This window comes from Gopherus evgoodei, chromosome 2 (genome assembly GCF_007399415.2).
Source record: "Gopherus evgoodei ecotype Sinaloan lineage chromosome 2, rGopEvg1_v1.p, whole genome shotgun sequence".
Classification (NCBI taxonomy): domain Eukaryota; kingdom Metazoa; phylum Chordata; order Testudines; family Testudinidae; genus Gopherus; species Gopherus evgoodei.
Genome location: NC_044323.1, coordinates 88,492,689 through 88,509,842, shown reverse-complemented (window position 1 = coordinate 88,509,842; position 17,154 = coordinate 88,492,689). Strand labels below are relative to the sequence as shown.

Here is a 17,154-nt window from a genome sequence, read left to right as displayed (position 1 = left end):
TGCTCAGGCCCAGATTTGTAAAGGTATTTATGCTTAGGTCTTTTCAAAAAGAAATGTAGGTTCCTAAGTCAGTTGAGCATTGCAGCCACTAAATAATTTTAAAAATCTGGGCCTTCGTCCCATAGCTTATAAGTGTCTTAGAAATGGATGGCTGGATAGATAGGCACACAAGGGAAAGAAAGAGATACAGTTAATAAATTGCCAGTTATATTTCTTGGGTTCATTGCTGTTATACACTTTCAGAAGCTCGGAAGTAAAACATATTTTCCAACTAGTTTTGCCAATTTCCACTTTACAACTATTGGGCCAAATTGTGGCTACTGCTCTGAGAAGAGGAAAAGACTCAAGGACCATTCTCCACAAGCTCCTCTGCTCAGCTGGCAGCCACAACCCCTCTATTCAATGCAGAAAGATGTGGTAGCAGCTAGTACTGCCAAGCATTTCAAATTGTATGTTTTGGGACATGGCCAGGGGTGCACACACCCTGTGTGGGGACATGTTGGTACTAGGGTGAGTACATATGTGATGTCCACCATCCTGGCTGAGGGACCAGTGGTTGAACTGATGGCCTCCAGAGCTGAAAGTCTCTGCCACCATAGCATGAGCTAAAGAGCCAGGCTCTCAAGCTGATTGCACATGATTGAGCACAGAGAGCAACGTAACACATTAGCCAGTGAGCTGTATACTTTACCTGTTCAGAGGACTCTCGTTTTTAGCAACTGCGGCCTACAGCAGTTTGAATCCTGAATGAACAGGTGACCCCACACCAGCGAGGTCCTCATGCTGTTTTGGAAGGTGCTGTTTTTCTCTTTTCCCTCCTATGAGTTTTTCTACTGAAGGAGACAACTGGGGCCCCCTGAATCTTTGTACAAACACACAGAGGTTTTTAAAACTACCTGGAGACTAATTCCTCTCCCCTCCCCCAGCACAGAACATTCCTGGAGCGTTTCAATCTTGATTCTCCTCCTCCACTGTCCGTGAGGTGCTGCTCCTAATTATTGCATGAGACCCCTTCAGTGGCAAAAGAAGAGAAAGTAAGAGAAAAGCTGCTGAATGCTCTCACTTCATTTAACAGCTAAATACCAGCTTAGCAAATGACGGCATCTGTAACTTTCCCAAGTAGTCATCCATGAAAATGGGCTCATGAAGGATTTTCCTTATGGAACATAATCTGTGATTAGTTCAGGGGTCGGCAACCTTTCAGAAGTGCTGTGCTGAGTCTTCATTTATTCACTCTAATTTAAGGTTTCACGTGCCAGTAATACATTTTAACGTTTTTTAAGAAGGTCTCTCTCTGTCTATATTATATAACTAAACTAGTGTCGTATGTAAAGTAAACAAGGTTTTCAAAATGTTTAAGAAGCTTCATTTAAAATTAAATTAAAATGTGGATCTTACGTTGTCGGCCCACTCAGTCCGCTGCTGGCCTGGGGTTCCGTTCACCTAGGCTGGCAACAGGCTGCGTGGGACCAGCGGCTGGAACCCCGGCTGGCAAGGGGCCGGCAGCCAGAACCCAGGGCCAGCAGCAGGCTGAGTAGGGCTGGCAGCTGGGATCCCAGACCAGCAGCGGGCTGAGTAGCTCAGCCTGCTGCCGGTTTGAGGTCCCGGCCCTGTCCACATAGAGTGGGTACCTACCTTCTCCCTGGTTCTGGCCCATTTTCCTCCTCTCTCTGCACTGAGCTGAGGGGGGGTGCACTGAGCACAGGGCTAGGGGTGAAGGAGCAGGCTGGGGGTTGGGGTGTAGGGTCTGGCCAGGAGCTAGAATGAAGGAGGGGGCTCAGCGTTGGGGCAGAAGGTTTGGGTGTGGAGTGCTTACCTAGACAGCTCCCATTTGGTGCGAGGGGTTCAGGTGGGAATGGGGGGGCGCGGTACAGGAGCTCCCATTTGGTGCTCAGGGTAGGGGCTGGGATGAAAGGGGTGCAGGAGTCAGGGCATGGGATGTGGGGGGCTGGGGTGTGTGTGAGGAGGGTGCAGAAGTCAGGGAAGAGGGCTAGGGGCATGTGAGGAGGGTGCAGGAGTCAGGGCATGGGGTGTGGGGGGCTGGGTATGTGTGGGTGCAGGAGTCAGAGCAGGGGGCTGGGGGTGTGTGAGGAGGGTGCAGGAGTCAGGGCAGAGGGCTAGGGGCATATGAGGGGGGTGCAGGAGTCATGACATGGGGCATGAGGGGGCTGGGTATGTGTAGGGATGCTGGAGTCAGGGCTGGGGTTGTGGGGGGTGCAGGGGTCAGGGCAGGGACTGGGGTTTGTGTAAGGGGAGTGAAGGGAAGAGTGGAGGGTTGGGTGTCTGTGAGGGGGGTGCAGGGATCAGGGAGAGGGCTGGATGTGTGTGTGTGGGGGTGCAGGGATCAGGACAAGGGCTTGAAGGGTGTGGGGGTAGAGTGGGGAGCAGGGTGGGAGTTGGGACTCTTGGGATCCGGGAAGGGGCTGGTGTCTGATGCTCAGGGAGGAGTGCTGGGAGCGAGGACTCTGGATTCCTAGGTTTCCAGATGGGCTCTAGTTGTTTGAGGGGGTGGGGGGCAGACAGAGACCAGGGCGCCGGACTCCTGGGTTCTCCCCTCAGTGCCGGAGGGGAGCAGGGTCCAGTGACCTGGGTGGGGAAAGAGGCATGACCCAGCTGTTTCCAGGGTCCAGCAGGTGGCGAGCCACAGCCCCTGGGCTTGGGTTTGGGTTGTGGGATGCGACCTGCCTCAGTACAGAGTCGAGCTAATCCTGGCACTGGGGATCCAACCCCGGGGCAGTCTGCCTGAGTCCAGGGAGCTGGGCTGGCCGTACTCAGGGCAGGCACAGCGCAGCTGGGACCCTGGACCTTTCCTCACTTACAGGTCTCGTGGGCACCGCAACTCCTGTGGGCCGAGGTCCTTCTTCCTGCCCCTGCCGGCAGGGCTGCTTCCAGAGCTGCTCAGACTCTGCTGACACCAAGTAGCGATATGGACACGCTAACCCAGAAACACAACCTCCCGCCAGAAGTGATGGAGGTCAGGAAAGCATGTGCAAATGCCAACAGGAGGGGCTGAGAAGAGCGGGATGGGAAGGCTTTTTAACGGCACGCTGCTGCCTTCCGGGGTCCCGGCCACTGGCCCCACTCAGCCTACTGCTGGTGGCCGGGACCCTGGCAGGCAGCAGCGTGCCATTAAAAATCAGCTCGTGTGCTGTCTTTGGCACGCGTGCCATAGGTTGCCGACCCCTGGTTTAGTTCATTTCATGTACCTTTGAAATTATATAACCCTATACTGCTCACAGGTGAGATTTTTGCAGTCTTCATAAAGCCCAGTTACTAGAGCTCTGTTTGCCTATTCTGCATAGCAGCTGAAGATGAAAGCCATCACATGAACATGGGGGCTGGCTGAAGTGCTTCTCCTCCATTGTGGGATTCCTTGATGCTGGAAGTGTAAACCGTATATACTCATTCATTAGCCCGTTTGTTTATAAGCTGACTTCCCAAAATGGACAGGTAAAAATAGCAAAAACTGTATGACCCTTTCATAAGCACCTATATTTCTAGGGTTGGAAAACTTTGGCTCCCGGCCTGTCAGGATAAGCCACTGACGGGCTGGGATGTTTTGTTTACTTGGAGCATCTGCAGGCATGGAGCTCCTCTGCTCCCTGTGGCTGCAGTTTGCCGTTCCCAGCCAATGGGAACTGTGGGAAGTGCTATGTCAGCCCAAAGGCCCCCAGTGACACCAGTGTACCCCATCACAAGGTAAGGAGCCATGCAGCTTCAGATTCTCGCTCCTTCTCCAGCCCATGTGCCTCCTCTCCGTTGTTGTGTATGGTGCCCTCCTGGAGCTGGGCATCTTATAATTCTAGTCTCACTCTGTCCCCAGAGGAGAACCACACTAGTTCCACTGCTAGGGAACCTCCATGTCAGCAGAGCTGTTGGGCTGCATTTGCCTCATTATAAATAACAACAATAAAAAGAGAAAGTGCATCAGAATGGAAGTGCGATAACTCAGTGCCTTTCCATGTCCTTTCCGGTTTCAGAGTAGCAGCCGTGTTAGTCTGTATCCACAAAAAGAGCAGGAGTACTTGTGGCACCTTGGAGACTAACAAATTTATTTCAGCATAAGCTTTCATGAGCTACCGCTCACTTCTTTGGATGCATAGAATGGAACACACAGACAGGAGATATTTACACATACAGAGAACATGAAAAGGTGGAAGTAGCCATACCAACTGGAAGAGTCCAATCAATTGAGATGAGCTATTATCAGCAGGAGAAAAAAAACTTTTGATGGGATAATTAAGATGATCCATAGAAGGTGTGAGGAGAACTTAACATAGGGAAATAGATTCAATTAGTGTAATGACCCAACCATTTCCAGTCTCTGGTTAGGCCTGAGTTAATTGTATCTAATTAGCATATTAATTCGAGTTCTGCAGTCTCTCTTTGGAGTCTGTTTTTGAAGTTTTTTTGTTGCAAAATTGCCACCTTCAAGTCTGTCACTGAGTGGTTAGAGGGGTTGAAGTGTTCTCCCACTGGTTTTTGAATGTTACGATTCCTGATGTCAGATTTGTGTCCTTTATTCTTTTGCATAGAGACTGTCCGGTTTGGCCAATGTACATGGCAGAGGGGCATTGCTGGCACATGATGGCATATATCACGTTGGTAGATGTGCAGGTGAACGAGCCCTTGATGGTGTGGCTGATGTGATTAGGTCCTATGATGGTGTCACTTGAATAGATATGTGGACAGAACTGGCATCGGGCTTTGTTGCAAGGATAGGTTCCTGGTTAGTGTTTATGTTGTATGGTGTGCGATTGCTGGTGAGTATTTGCTTCAGGTTGGGAGGCTGTCTATAGGCGAGGACTGGCCTGTCTCCCAAGATCTGTGAGAGTGAGGGATCATCTTTAAGGATAGGTTGTAGATCTTTGATGATGCGCTGGTGTCCTTTCCAAAGTTGAACTGTATGGAGGATTCTGTCTGTGGGAGGATGCATGTCTCACAAAAGAGGATTTTTTTTTTACACTAAGTACATTAAGAGTCTGATTTTCTGGGATTCTGAACCCCTAATTTCAATTTCAGATTTTTTAGCATCTCTGAAATCAGGTCTTTAAGATCTTGCTGTATTTCTGTGAAAATCCAAACTGCTGTTACAACAGAAATTCCTGTAGTAAATGTGGGCTAGTGAGTCAGCTGCTGCAGCAGTGGCCTTATGTTCATTTAATCTGTTAAAATGAATACAACCTTTCAAAACCCATGATCAGTTACATTTGCTCCAAGTCATTTTAACAGTCCCACTGGAAGCTACAATTTTTTTTCTGTATGGGACTGGATTACTCTGTAACACTAACAGTGCATTTTCAAACATTTTCAGGAGCTTTTGTTATTATAATATTTAGTATTTTGAAGTATTACAACTGACTACATCTAACTTTATCACCATGCTGTTAGTAATAGTGTCCTTTTCTTTGAAGCAGGCCCAGATCCTAAACTGGTGTAAATCAGTGTAGTTTCATGGAGGTCAATGGAGCTGTGCAGATTTAGACTATCATGATTTATAACAATTCACCTCGGTATCAGTATTACATTTCTAGATTTCAAGCTGAGCTGCAGAATGTCCATCATGATCAATTATCTAGCAGTGAATTCTTTAATGAAACTGTTGTATTCTGGTCTTATATCTGTTAGGCAAGAAGATTTTTTTCCCCAAGAATCAGGCAAGCACAGACAATACTGAAGGGGGCTTTTATTTACAGTACTGGGGAGACTGACAAGCAGCTTCAGAAATATGATGCCAGCGTGGCCAGTTATATACATTTTCTTATTAATTCATTTGCATTTATTTGTACATACAGAGACAGACATTGTTACAAGTCAAGCGAGAACCCTGAACAAAGATAAAAATAAGAACAGTACATACATATAGAGGTCGTCCTAATTGCATCAAACATTTATGACTACCTTGCTGGGGAAGGAGATGGGGTGAGGTGGCAGGGTAGGAATGAATGCTTAGAGATATCCAGTGGGCTGTGAAGAGAGGGTTTATTTTGTTCTAAGAACTAAGTTACTGAGCGGGCATTGGCAGCAAAGAGTCCTGTGGCACCTTATAGACTAACAGATGTATTGGAGCATGGGCGGGCATTGACCATATAAGCTTATCAGTTGTTTACAATTGTCAGTGCCGTTTGTGCTACTGAAATATTCCTGCTTGCTTGTCTGGGCCCGATCCTGTTTTCCTCGCTGAAGTGTTTCTTTCCATGGGCACAAGGTTTGTTCTTACTTACTGATAAGGTGAACTAAGTTATCATGTATTGACAAAAACTATGTCCTTGCTTCTCAGCAGTTTCTGTCTTTTCTGCTGGCTGAATTTTAACTCCTTCCTGACATATCAAACCTAAAAGACTGTCTCTGAGCACCTGGTGCTGACAATATTATTTTCTATAAGGACTCATTTCCCAGGTCTATTGTGCTATTTTAAAACATCACTTTCACTTCACACAATTACCATCAATGCACAATTGTTTTGTCTTGTTGAATGCCAATAAGAGTTACACACTTGTACCGAGGAGAGAATCTAATCCTGTGTACTTGATCCTTGATCACATCAGGGCTTACAAAACATTCGCTATCAAAACTGCACTTTGTCAAATGGGCATGCAGCGTACTTAGAAATTTCTTCAGTTTTATTTAGATGACACACAGGTGGGGAAAGCTCAGCCAGGCAGGAGTGAAGTCATGTTTGTAGAAAAGGGGAAGTGTTCTGAAGAGCTTGTTGCCAGTTTGTGCATGACTGTTTAGTTAACGAGTAGAAAATGCCGTGAGAGCTTGTTTGGGGAAACCTTCCCTGCTCTTTTTGCTTGCAGGCCCATGTCAGGAAAAGGAACAAGAGGTGTGATTGCCCTCTCTGCCTTAGCTGGAGACTCTCCCTGTTTTGCTCACCATGGTCATCCATTTATGCCTTATCCAGATAAAGCCACTGTTGTGTGCTTCTAATTAGGCCTCCTTTGAAGCTGATGCAAAGGCTCCAATGTGGAATGCAGCTTCTGCCTTGTTCTTTATAATAGGAGTTGGTTGGCTTACATGCTTCTTTCTGCCATCTACACTGGCTGCCAGTACCCCATGCAAGACAGTTTAAGGGCCCCCTTGTGCATGGTGGAAAGAGCCCTCAGTTCAGTGGGACATGAAAGTGCTCATCACATCACAGAATCAGGCGTTACTGTATAGATCCCTTTATAAACTAGGCCCTATGTACTTGAATGAATGCCTCTTATTGTGTGTCCTTGCTTGTCGGTTACTAACTGGTGTCAGAGCTGGTTTGCTCTAAGCATCTGATGCAATGGCCATTTAGTTCAATGAGAAGACTCCTACTGTCTTTAAAGGGCTTTGGATCTGGCCTTAAGTTCCCCGATTCACTACAAAGCAGGCTGGAAGGAGGTCTTTCCTAGTCAAGAGTTTTCAGTTGTGGAAATCGCTTCAAGAGGCTCACTGCTGGATTCCCTCACTGGCTGTCTTTAGGAAACTGGGCAGTTCTTGTTTATTTCAGTAGGCCTAGTTTTGACAACTTTTTGCCCCCAACCTGATTTGTATCTGTTGAGCTTCTACATTCTGTTTAGAGTTGATTTCTCTGAGAACAGGGAGGTTTGCTTGATGGTTATTGGTTTTATTCTTGTGTCTCATTTTTTTATTTTTTTATTTTGTACTCTGTGTATTATTTTTGGCTGGTTCATTCTGTACTCTTTTACATAATTTATATCAAGCATCTCAATAAACAGCCTGCAAGGGGTTACATAAAATAAGTGTGTGAATCATGCACTTATCCTGGTTTGAATCTCCAGTTTACATGATAATATGCTAATGTGGCAAGATGACTTATCACAGTTGAAGAAACCTTTTCAGTTCATGGCGAATCAGATTTTCCTGCCCCTTTCCACCTCCCCATGCTTCGTCCACTTTATACATTACTGTGAATATCACATTTTAAAATAGAGGCACTCTCCTCACTTCCATAAAATTTCAGCAAAGGTTTTACCATGTAGCATTCTGGGAAATATATATATTGCTTTGATAGGAATTTTCCTAAAGTCAAATCTACTAGCTGGGTAAGAAGGTGATCCTGCAAGAGGCACATCACTGAGAGTAATGGGTGCTCAGCTTCTCAGGCTTAGGCCCAAAGTCTGCACTTGTGGCAGTAATAGACTCTCCTCCATTTTGTTGATTCACTTATGAATTAAATAACTATGGCAAACTCCAGACTCAATGTTTGTACATCTCCCTTCCTATATCTCTCCTATATAGCACAGGGTTATATATGATTGATACTCCTAAGGAGTGATATTTATAAGTATCTTGTGATCTCCCTGTCATAACCTATTCCCAGATTTGGACCTTAGCGTCCAAAATATGGGGGTTAGCATGAAAAACCTCCAAGCTTAGTTACCAGCTTGGACCTGGTAAAGCTGCCACCACCCAAAAAATTTAAGTGTTTTGGGGCACGCTGGTCCCCCCAAAAACCTTCCCTGGGGACCCCAAGACCCAAATTCCTTGAGTCTCACAACAAAGGGGAATAAACCATTTCCCTTCCCTTCTCCCTTCCAGGTGTTCACTCCCTGGGTTCCTGGAGAGATACACAGAAGCAAGCTCCGTGAATCTAAACAGAGGGACTCCACCCTCTCTATTTCCAGTCCTGGAAACACAAGGAGAGAGAGCCAATCTCTCCCCCACCCCCCTTCTTCACCCAGAGGGAATGCAAAGTCAGGCTAGTAAATCTAACACACACAGATTTCCCCCTGACTTCTTCCTCCCACCAATTCCCTGGTGAGCACAGACTCAGTTCCCTGCAGTTCCCCACTAAAGAAAAACTCCAACAGGTCTTAAAAGAAAGCTTTATGTAAAAAGAAAGAAAAATACATAAAAATGGTCTCTCTGTATTAAGGTGACAAATACAGGGTCAATTGCTTAAAAGAAATATGAATAAACAGCCTTATTCAAAAAGAATACAATACAAAACACTCCAGCAACTACACACATGTAAATACAAAAGAAAACAATATAAACCTTACTGCCTTACTATATTTGTACTTACAACTTGGAAACAGAAGATTAGAAAGCAAGAGACAGAAATCCTCTCATAGCCGAGAGAGAGAGACAGGCACAAGACCAGAAGAAAGGACTCACACACAAACTTCCCTCCACCCAGATTTGAAAAAGTCTTGTTTCCTGATTGGTCCTCTGGTCAGGTGTTTCAGGTACTCCTTTCCAGGTGTAAGAGACATTAACCCTTAGCTATCTGTTTATGACACTCCCTACTCTATCTTCTGCTAGAGTTTGGGTCTCAGTCTATTCCTCTTTTGTGGAACTATCTGAAGTTGAGTGGGTTTGGCAGGAGGTGGCTTAGATGAACTACATTTTTTTTGCTTCCCCCCCCCCTTTATTTGATTCACGTGAGTTTGCAACCATGTTTTTTTCTGAATTCTGTATTTGTGTGCTCCCATTTCACATGGGTTTCCACCCTAACCCTGGTTTACTATAAATTTGCCTGAGACACTGTCCAGGTATCCCTAAAGTCTGTACCCCAGGTTTGCTCAAAATTCAGTCACTCTTCGGTGAACCTAGCCCAAGTTTCAGGTTTGTACCAAAAACTTAGTAGCAAGTAAGTGAAAAGTTGCACAATACACTACTCTTGACCACTGGTTTGAGAACATAGATAAGCATCAGAACTCTTAGCCCTATTCCAATGGAAAACCAGGTAAAAGGCAGTGACTTATCTCAGTTCCTGTCTGTGATGCTGAAAATAGAACTTGCGTATTAGATCTGGGCAAACTGGTCACAACAAATAATTTGTTTGACAAATTTAGTTCCTTTTGGTTTGGAATTATCTGCAAGCAGGCCCCCCCAAACGTTGTTTTTCAAAATTATTCAAGAAATGGTTTGTGCAAAAACATCTCTGTTTAGCGATTGTTCACAAACTGTTTCCTGCAGCTATTGCTTTGAGTCATTGCTATTTGTGTTTGTACACATGAGCTCTCAGCTAACAAGAGAGAGGAAGGTTGGCCTTATGGTTAAAGCAGTCAACTGAGATGCTGTAAGTCTAAGTTTGATACCCAGCTCTGCTCATGACTTCTTGTGTGACCTTAATCTCTCTGTGCCATCCTTTTTCTGTACTTTTTCAGCTTTGTTGAATACCCTTTATGAGTAGTTACCTGACCCTAGAGTAGCAATGCAAGGCTCAAAAACACACAATATTTTACAGGCTCAGGGAATGACATTCTTGTTTTTTATCTGTATCAGTAATGGGGAGAATTTATAATCAGAGTCAAGTTTTATTCATTAGGCTCAGGATTTTTTGTTATAAATATGGCCCTGTCATAACATTTTTCCCATATTTGGACCTTAGCGTCCAAAATATGGGTGTTAGCATGAAAACCTCCAAGCTTAGTTACCAGCTTGGACCTGGTAAAGCTGCCACCACCCAAAAAATTAGACTGTTTTGGGGCACTCTGGTCCCCCCAAAAACCTTCCCTGGGGACCCCAAAGACCCAAATTCCTTGAGTCTTACAACAAAGGGGAATAAACCATTCCCCCCCCCTTCTCCCTTCCAGGTGTTCCCTCCCTGGGTTCCTGGAGAGATACACAGAAGCAAGCTCTGTGAATCTAAACAGAGGAACTCCACCCTCCCCATTTCCAGTCCTGGAAACACAAGTACTTCCCTCTTTACCCAGAGGGTATGCAAAGTCAGGCTTAGTAAATCTAACACAAAGAGATTTTCCCCCTGACTTCTTCCTCCCACCAATTCCCTGGTGAGTTGCAGACTTAATTCCCTGGAATTCTCACTAAAGAAAACTCCAACAGGTCTAAAAAAGAAAGCTTTGTAAGAAGAAAGAAAAATACATAAAAATGGTTTCTCTGTATTAAGGTGACAAATACAGGGTCAATTGCTTAAAAGAAATATGAATAAACAGCCTTATCCGCAAAGAATACAATTTAACACATTCCAGCAACTACACACATGTAAATACAAAAAACAAACAATATAAACCTACTGTCTTATCTCTTTGTACTTACAACTGGGAAGCAGAAGATTAGAAAAGCAGGAGACAGAAAGATCACTCTCGGGGCCGAGAGGGTCAGACACAAGACACAGAACAAAGAACTCCACACACAAGCTTCCCTCCACCCAGATTTGAAAAAGTCTTGTTTCCTGTTTTGTCCTCTGGTCAGGTGTTTCAGGTTACTGGTGTTACCTCTTTACAGGTAAAAGAACATTAACCCTTAGCTATCTGTTTATGACAGGCCCCACCATTGTTTTCATCTCAGGAGTGCATAGATTTGACATGTTCAGTTTTCACAGTCATAGCCACAGACATCAGCTGAGAACACAGGAAATCATAACACTCTCGATTTCCATTGGCTCTTGGTCAACTGGAGTAATTTTTGTTGAGTCTTCCTCACTTCCTTTGCATTTGTTTTCATGTATTGCGATGGTGCACCCTCTGCAGATGTAGACTTAGGGTTTCAATTCTCAGCTGTGCCCATCATCCATGCAATGCAGCTGAGGGTGAGGCAATCCATTTTCAACTCCCTGTTCCTTGGGCCATCCAGGGGCTAGTGTGACTCTCAGCATACTTTAGATTAGACATAGGCATAGAGTTGACTATGGCCCCCACAGTGTATTCTGGCAATATCCTCTCCCCAACATGGAAGTTTTGTCAGTGGCAGCTCTGCTTTCTGGGCAGATGGAATACTACCCGGCTCAGAAAAATGACAAAGTAAAATCAGAATCAAATAAACTTTGTTTTCACCCTGATTCTTTGCACTATTCTTAGCTTTTTATTTAACACTGTGACTTTTTTTTGGTCAGATGAAGGTTCCATGTAGCACATTTTCTCTGCTCCACAGTGTATAATGCACATGCATGCTGTTCAGCAGGGGGCTTCAAAACAGCAGCTCTGGCTTTCACAAAGTCCCTCTAATTAATGATGAATGTGCATCCCAAACCAGGAACAATGTACTATGTAGTATTGTCTCAGAGATACTTCCTATTTTCCCCCCCCAAACTGTAAGATCACGTCTCACAAGCATGAAACCTGGACAACAATAATGCTACTCATATAGCATCATTCACCTAATCACCTTTACAAACAATAATTATTTAAGTCTCTCAAAAAATCCGAGTTAAGTAGTTATAATTATCCCTGTTTTACAGATGGGGGAACTAAAACACAGAAAGGGTTTTCTCAAGGTCACACAGCAAGTCAGTGACAAAGTTGGGAATGGAAGCCAGAGGTCCTAACGCCCAGTCTTCTGACATAATACCCCCCTCTTTCCCCGCATACTAATAGTGGGAGTCAATAATGATTAAGGAAATTGAACGAATTGTGTTCCCTTTACTCGGCTATTGAATTAGGATGAAAAATGGCCTGTCAGTATTCTGGATATACCCCCATATACTTATCAGCCAGCTCATCACCATTGGCAGTGACTCTGATACAATTCCATTTAGCAATAAACTTTTCTCCATGCTGAGCAGTGGGAAATCCAACAGTTTGGCCGAGTCCATGCTGAGTCATGAAAACAGAATGAATATGAAGAGTGAATGCCTCGTGAAGAGCAGTAAATCACCTAGCGGACACTCTGCAGACTCTAATTCTACTTGCCTGAATGACAGTCTCCTTGAAAACAGGAAAGAATCAGAATATTTATTACTGGAGATGGGATAAAAGAAGTACTTTGCTTACTAGAACATTTTAATGGTACATGTTATTACTCCAGGGATTTATTAACATGAGAGAGCGAAGTGAGCATCAGAAATTAATGTTAAGTAGTTCACATTTGGGCATGTCTTTAGCTTCTTTGATGCAATAAGTAATACATTTTCCATAGAATAATCATTTGATGCTACTATTTCACGGATCACTTCATTTACATTTGATAACCAAACCCAAATCACACCCATTGCTGGTTATCTCATGCTTCATTCTTGGTGTTAGGTGTGTAAAAATGGACCCAAAGCAAACCCTGGATTCAATCAGCTACAATTTAAAAGTTCAGAAAATTCAGAACCAGGTATGGATCCATGCATGAATTTCACAGCTGACCACTATCTCATTAATGAGTCAGAACAAAAATCCCAGATCCAACCATCCCTGAATTCTGGGGAAGTTTGGATCTGAATCCTAGCCTCAATCTCATTTTTGATTCAGTGATACCGTAATTATTATATATTAAGAAAGAAGACCTGGTGCTCAGATACCTATATAGGTAGGTAAATACAGACTTGAACTTTACATTTAGGCCCCCTTTCACTAATCTGACAATATGTTTTCTCTTTCTTCTATACAGACAGAAATATTGGTTGGGGTGGACTGGGATACAACAAAATCCATCGGTGGTTCTCCACCAGTCTGACAGTAGCTCTGTGAATGAGTGACCTTTGTTTTTGTTTTATAACCTCTAGCTATCAAACCTCAACTGCGCCATTTCAAGAGACCCAGTTACCACTCAGGAACCCACTTCCCACCCTTTCACAAGAAGTCCGAGGAACATCCGGTGAGATACAAGCTGCTCGACCAGAGGGGCAGGATGAAAAAGATTCAACATATTTCTCAGAACTGGAATAGGAAATAGAAGAAGAAAGGAAGTTCACACTGCTTTTTGCAAGCTGATGAAGGACACTGTGTAATAATCGTGGATCATTTTAATTCTGCACCAAGTGGGGAGAAATCCAAGATGCAAGCAAGTATATGATTTAGCCAAATAATTCCATGGAAGCTTCCAGTAGAACCATTCTCAATAGCGTTCCTCATTGCTGGAATATTCTCACATTTAGGGCTAAAATATTGGGCTCTTACTTCAAATTTTCAAAAGTAAATCTGCATACATAGAATTACTGTCAAATTAAGAATGGTATAGATTCTGAGATTTTAAGAGACCATTATGACCATCTAGTCTGATCTTCTCCATAACACAGGGCATATAGAACTTCACCCAGTAATTTCCGCATTGAACCTAATATCATGTGTGAGGTCCCGCATAGCCACCTTTAAACGGATCCTGTTATGAATAAGACACCTGACAATTATACTACAATAAGGATTGAGAAATAAGTACAAGGAATGGGAGATGAACAACTCCCCACTAATTTCACACAGGAGGGGAAAAAAAGAAAGCACGTTACAATGCATGAGGCTTATTTAGCTTTGTTCAGCTACTAATAGATGTTTCTGGCTTTTGGCCCATTGATCAATATGAAGATTGGAATCCAAGTCTATGAGGCCATACTCCTCCAAAGCTTTGTATGTAGGAAGGAACCCCTAGATTAGAGAAGCTGGGTAGAACAAATACCTAATACAGAAGCAAAGCGGTAAGAATAGGAGAGGCTTGCAGTCTCATTACACATGTATTCAACTTCAGCCTCTTGGTAAAGAGCTTTAAACAGGACCATATTAATCTCTAGTGCTCTAAGAGTTTTCATTCCTGGAAATGCTGTCTCTGAAAGGCATTGTTACAAATGATTTAGGTAGTGAAAACTAATTGGTTGGAGCTGTGACATTATCCCTATTGATTATCCCCACTTCAATAATACATGAAATATTGAAGTTCCAGGATCAACATCACAAGGTGACACATCTCTTTGGTCCCACAGACATGCAGGTGTGATAGCAGAGTTACCCATCCCGCCTCTTGTCCCATTTGGCTATAGGCTACAGATGTGTTAGTCTGCCTGACATCAGAATGGCTACATTTGATGTGTATACAGGGCCGTCCTTAGGCATAGGCAACATAGGCAGCTGCGTAGGGCACCTGAAAATTTGGGGCACCAATGGGTCTTAGTGTCCACCCTCTTGTTTTCCTATCCCTGTTCTGACCCTTCCTGCAGGCTCCCACAGATGGCTGCTCTAGCCTGGTGAGTCTTCCTTGGGAGGGAATCTAGTAGTTAAAAGTGAAAAAACCTCCAACCTGCCAGACCTATTAGCACAACATTGAAACTGTTAAAGAGACATTCAAGGGGTAATAAAGCCATTTAACAGGCATTTGCCAACCCCAAGGTATATACTGACAGGTTTCAGAGTGATAGTCCTGTTAGTCTGTATCAGCAAAAACAAGGACGAGTCCTTGTGTCACCTCAAAGACTAACAAATTATTTGGCATAAGCTTTTGTGGACTAGAACCCATTTCATCCGATGTCCATGAAAGCTTATGCCCAAATAATTTTTTATACTGTCAGTTTCTGACTTTACTGACAAAAACAGTTGTGCATTAATGTAATATTTACACAGAACATGTCAGTCTACAGGACCTTAGTTTAAAATTTGCTTTAAAAATATTTCATTAGTGAGCTGGTGAAGATTATAAAATCACATTTCTAAAAAATGCTTGCATAGAGTTTTAGATGCACAATCATCTTTAGCCGTAAATGCGTGGATCTTCAGACATACAGTTTTTTTAATAAATCCTTCAAAAGACCTCCCTTATCTAAAATACACATTTTAATTACTATAGTTAAAAAAAAAGTGCTTCCAAGTCTTCCTGTCCTTTCTGTCCATCCCTTCACCACCTTTCCCCCCACTCCCCACTGAAGAGAGCTCTTAAAGGGACAACAGTCCTTCCCTTCCAGATAGCTGCACAAAGAGTTTCCCTTTCTTTACTTCTGACTATCCGACGAACTAGTTTTAAAAGAACCCTCCAGCAAAAGCAGTACCTTAGTAAGACAAAATCCTTGTTATACCTAAAATCTTTGGAAACATTTTTTTAAAGTTGGTGAAATTTCATAACCATATCTCTTGTTATGGAGATCACACAAAGTAAATTACTGTTCCCTTTTTCTAAAAGCAATGAACATTGTTATGAACACACTAAACCTCTCTGATTAATTTAAAAGAATGTCTTTGTTTCAGTGAGTTAAATATGTAATAATCTGGAATGCTGGCTTAAGATTTGAGTACATTTAAAATATAAATTCAACTTAGAAATACTGAATAAGAAAATGTAAAACAGAGAAGAGCTGCATCATGTATTCCATTATATGTAATGTTGTATTCAGCAGGACAGCTGACTCACCCTTACTATGAAGTTTTTGCAAATAAATCTCTGACAAACTTCAGGGCATATCAAAAAACCCGTGACTGACATTTTTTATTCCCAAATTTTAGTGCTTTTAATTAGGTACTTTCTTCATGTCCATTCTGCATGAGGGAGAGGGCATGGAAGTCTCTGCGGGGAACTGTGACTCTCCGCCACCATGAGGCAGGCCGGGCATCTCATTATCCTTTGCTGTCAAGTCCCTCCTCCCCCTCCCCCACCAGGCTGTGAGCTTGGGCTGCCATCTGGCACAGGGGCACCAGTTTAATAATACTGCGTAGGGCCCCATAAATCCTAAGGACGGCCCTGTGTGTATAACATTGTGGTGCCACATAGATAGTATAATAAAGGCTAAGTATTGTGGGGAAAATTGCTGGGGAATGTTATAGGCAGTGCAATTTTTTATTAGAAATTACCTTGCAGTTCTTTGTGCACTAGCCTAGGACCTGTAGCATTTCACAGATGGCCGCTGACAGTGAGCTCCACAAAACAGGCAACCTCAGCGTATTGCTCCTACTTGCAATTACTTTATTGTCTTCCTCTTAAGTAGCACATCAGCTGCAACTGATGTCATTGCCTGTCAATTAAGTCCATCCTATTGGCTCTGTCTTCTCTTTGTGCATTTGGGTTCTATGTTCTGTTTTCCTCAAACACTATCAGAATTCTTATCACTGTAGAGTCTTCAGTTACTGTGCTCCCCAGCCACGTAAATGCAGTGAAATGTGGTATATACTTTGAAGTCATCTGTTACTAAAATGTTGAAAACCTGATTTATATCTGGGAATTCTCAGCCTGATGAAGAGCAGATATTTTCCTTATATATTGCTTGTAAAGTGCCCTGAAATATTTTACCTTACTGAGTTGTATAGAAATTCAATATATTATAATTCCAAATGAATTTTCTGTCTGTGTCATTTCCTTCTCTCAAACAGCCCTTGACTTACCACACTTTATCTTAGACCTTTTCCCCTACCTGTCTACACCCTTGGCATTCAAATGACACCAGTTTAGACTTACTGGGCCAGATGTACTTTCCTGTTCCCCTGGGTTCAGTTTAACTTGCACTTCCTTTTTATTATTTACATTGTGTCACTGTAGAATCTAAGCATGTCACAGACAAAATGGATATAGCCTCAC

The 17,154-nt window shown here is 43.3% G+C and overlaps 1 protein-coding gene across 4 annotated transcripts in view; it reads left to right on the top strand.

Annotated features, from left to right (window-relative positions):
- The window catches only part of PDE1C (phosphodiesterase 1C), a 566,690-nt gene extending 551,947 nt beyond the window's left edge, over nt 1-14,743 (top strand). For all 4 annotated transcript variants that reach the window (XM_030551321.1, XM_030551314.1, XM_030551319.1 and 1 more), the window contains one exon: nt 13,394-14,743. In XM_030551321.1, coding sequence (XP_030407181.1) covers nt 13,394-13,563 — 170 coding nt within the window. In that variant the 3' untranslated portion in view covers nt 13,564-14,743. The remainder of the gene's footprint in view (nt 1-13,393) is intronic.
- The last annotated feature ends 2,411 nt before the right edge of the window (nt 14,744-17,154 follow it).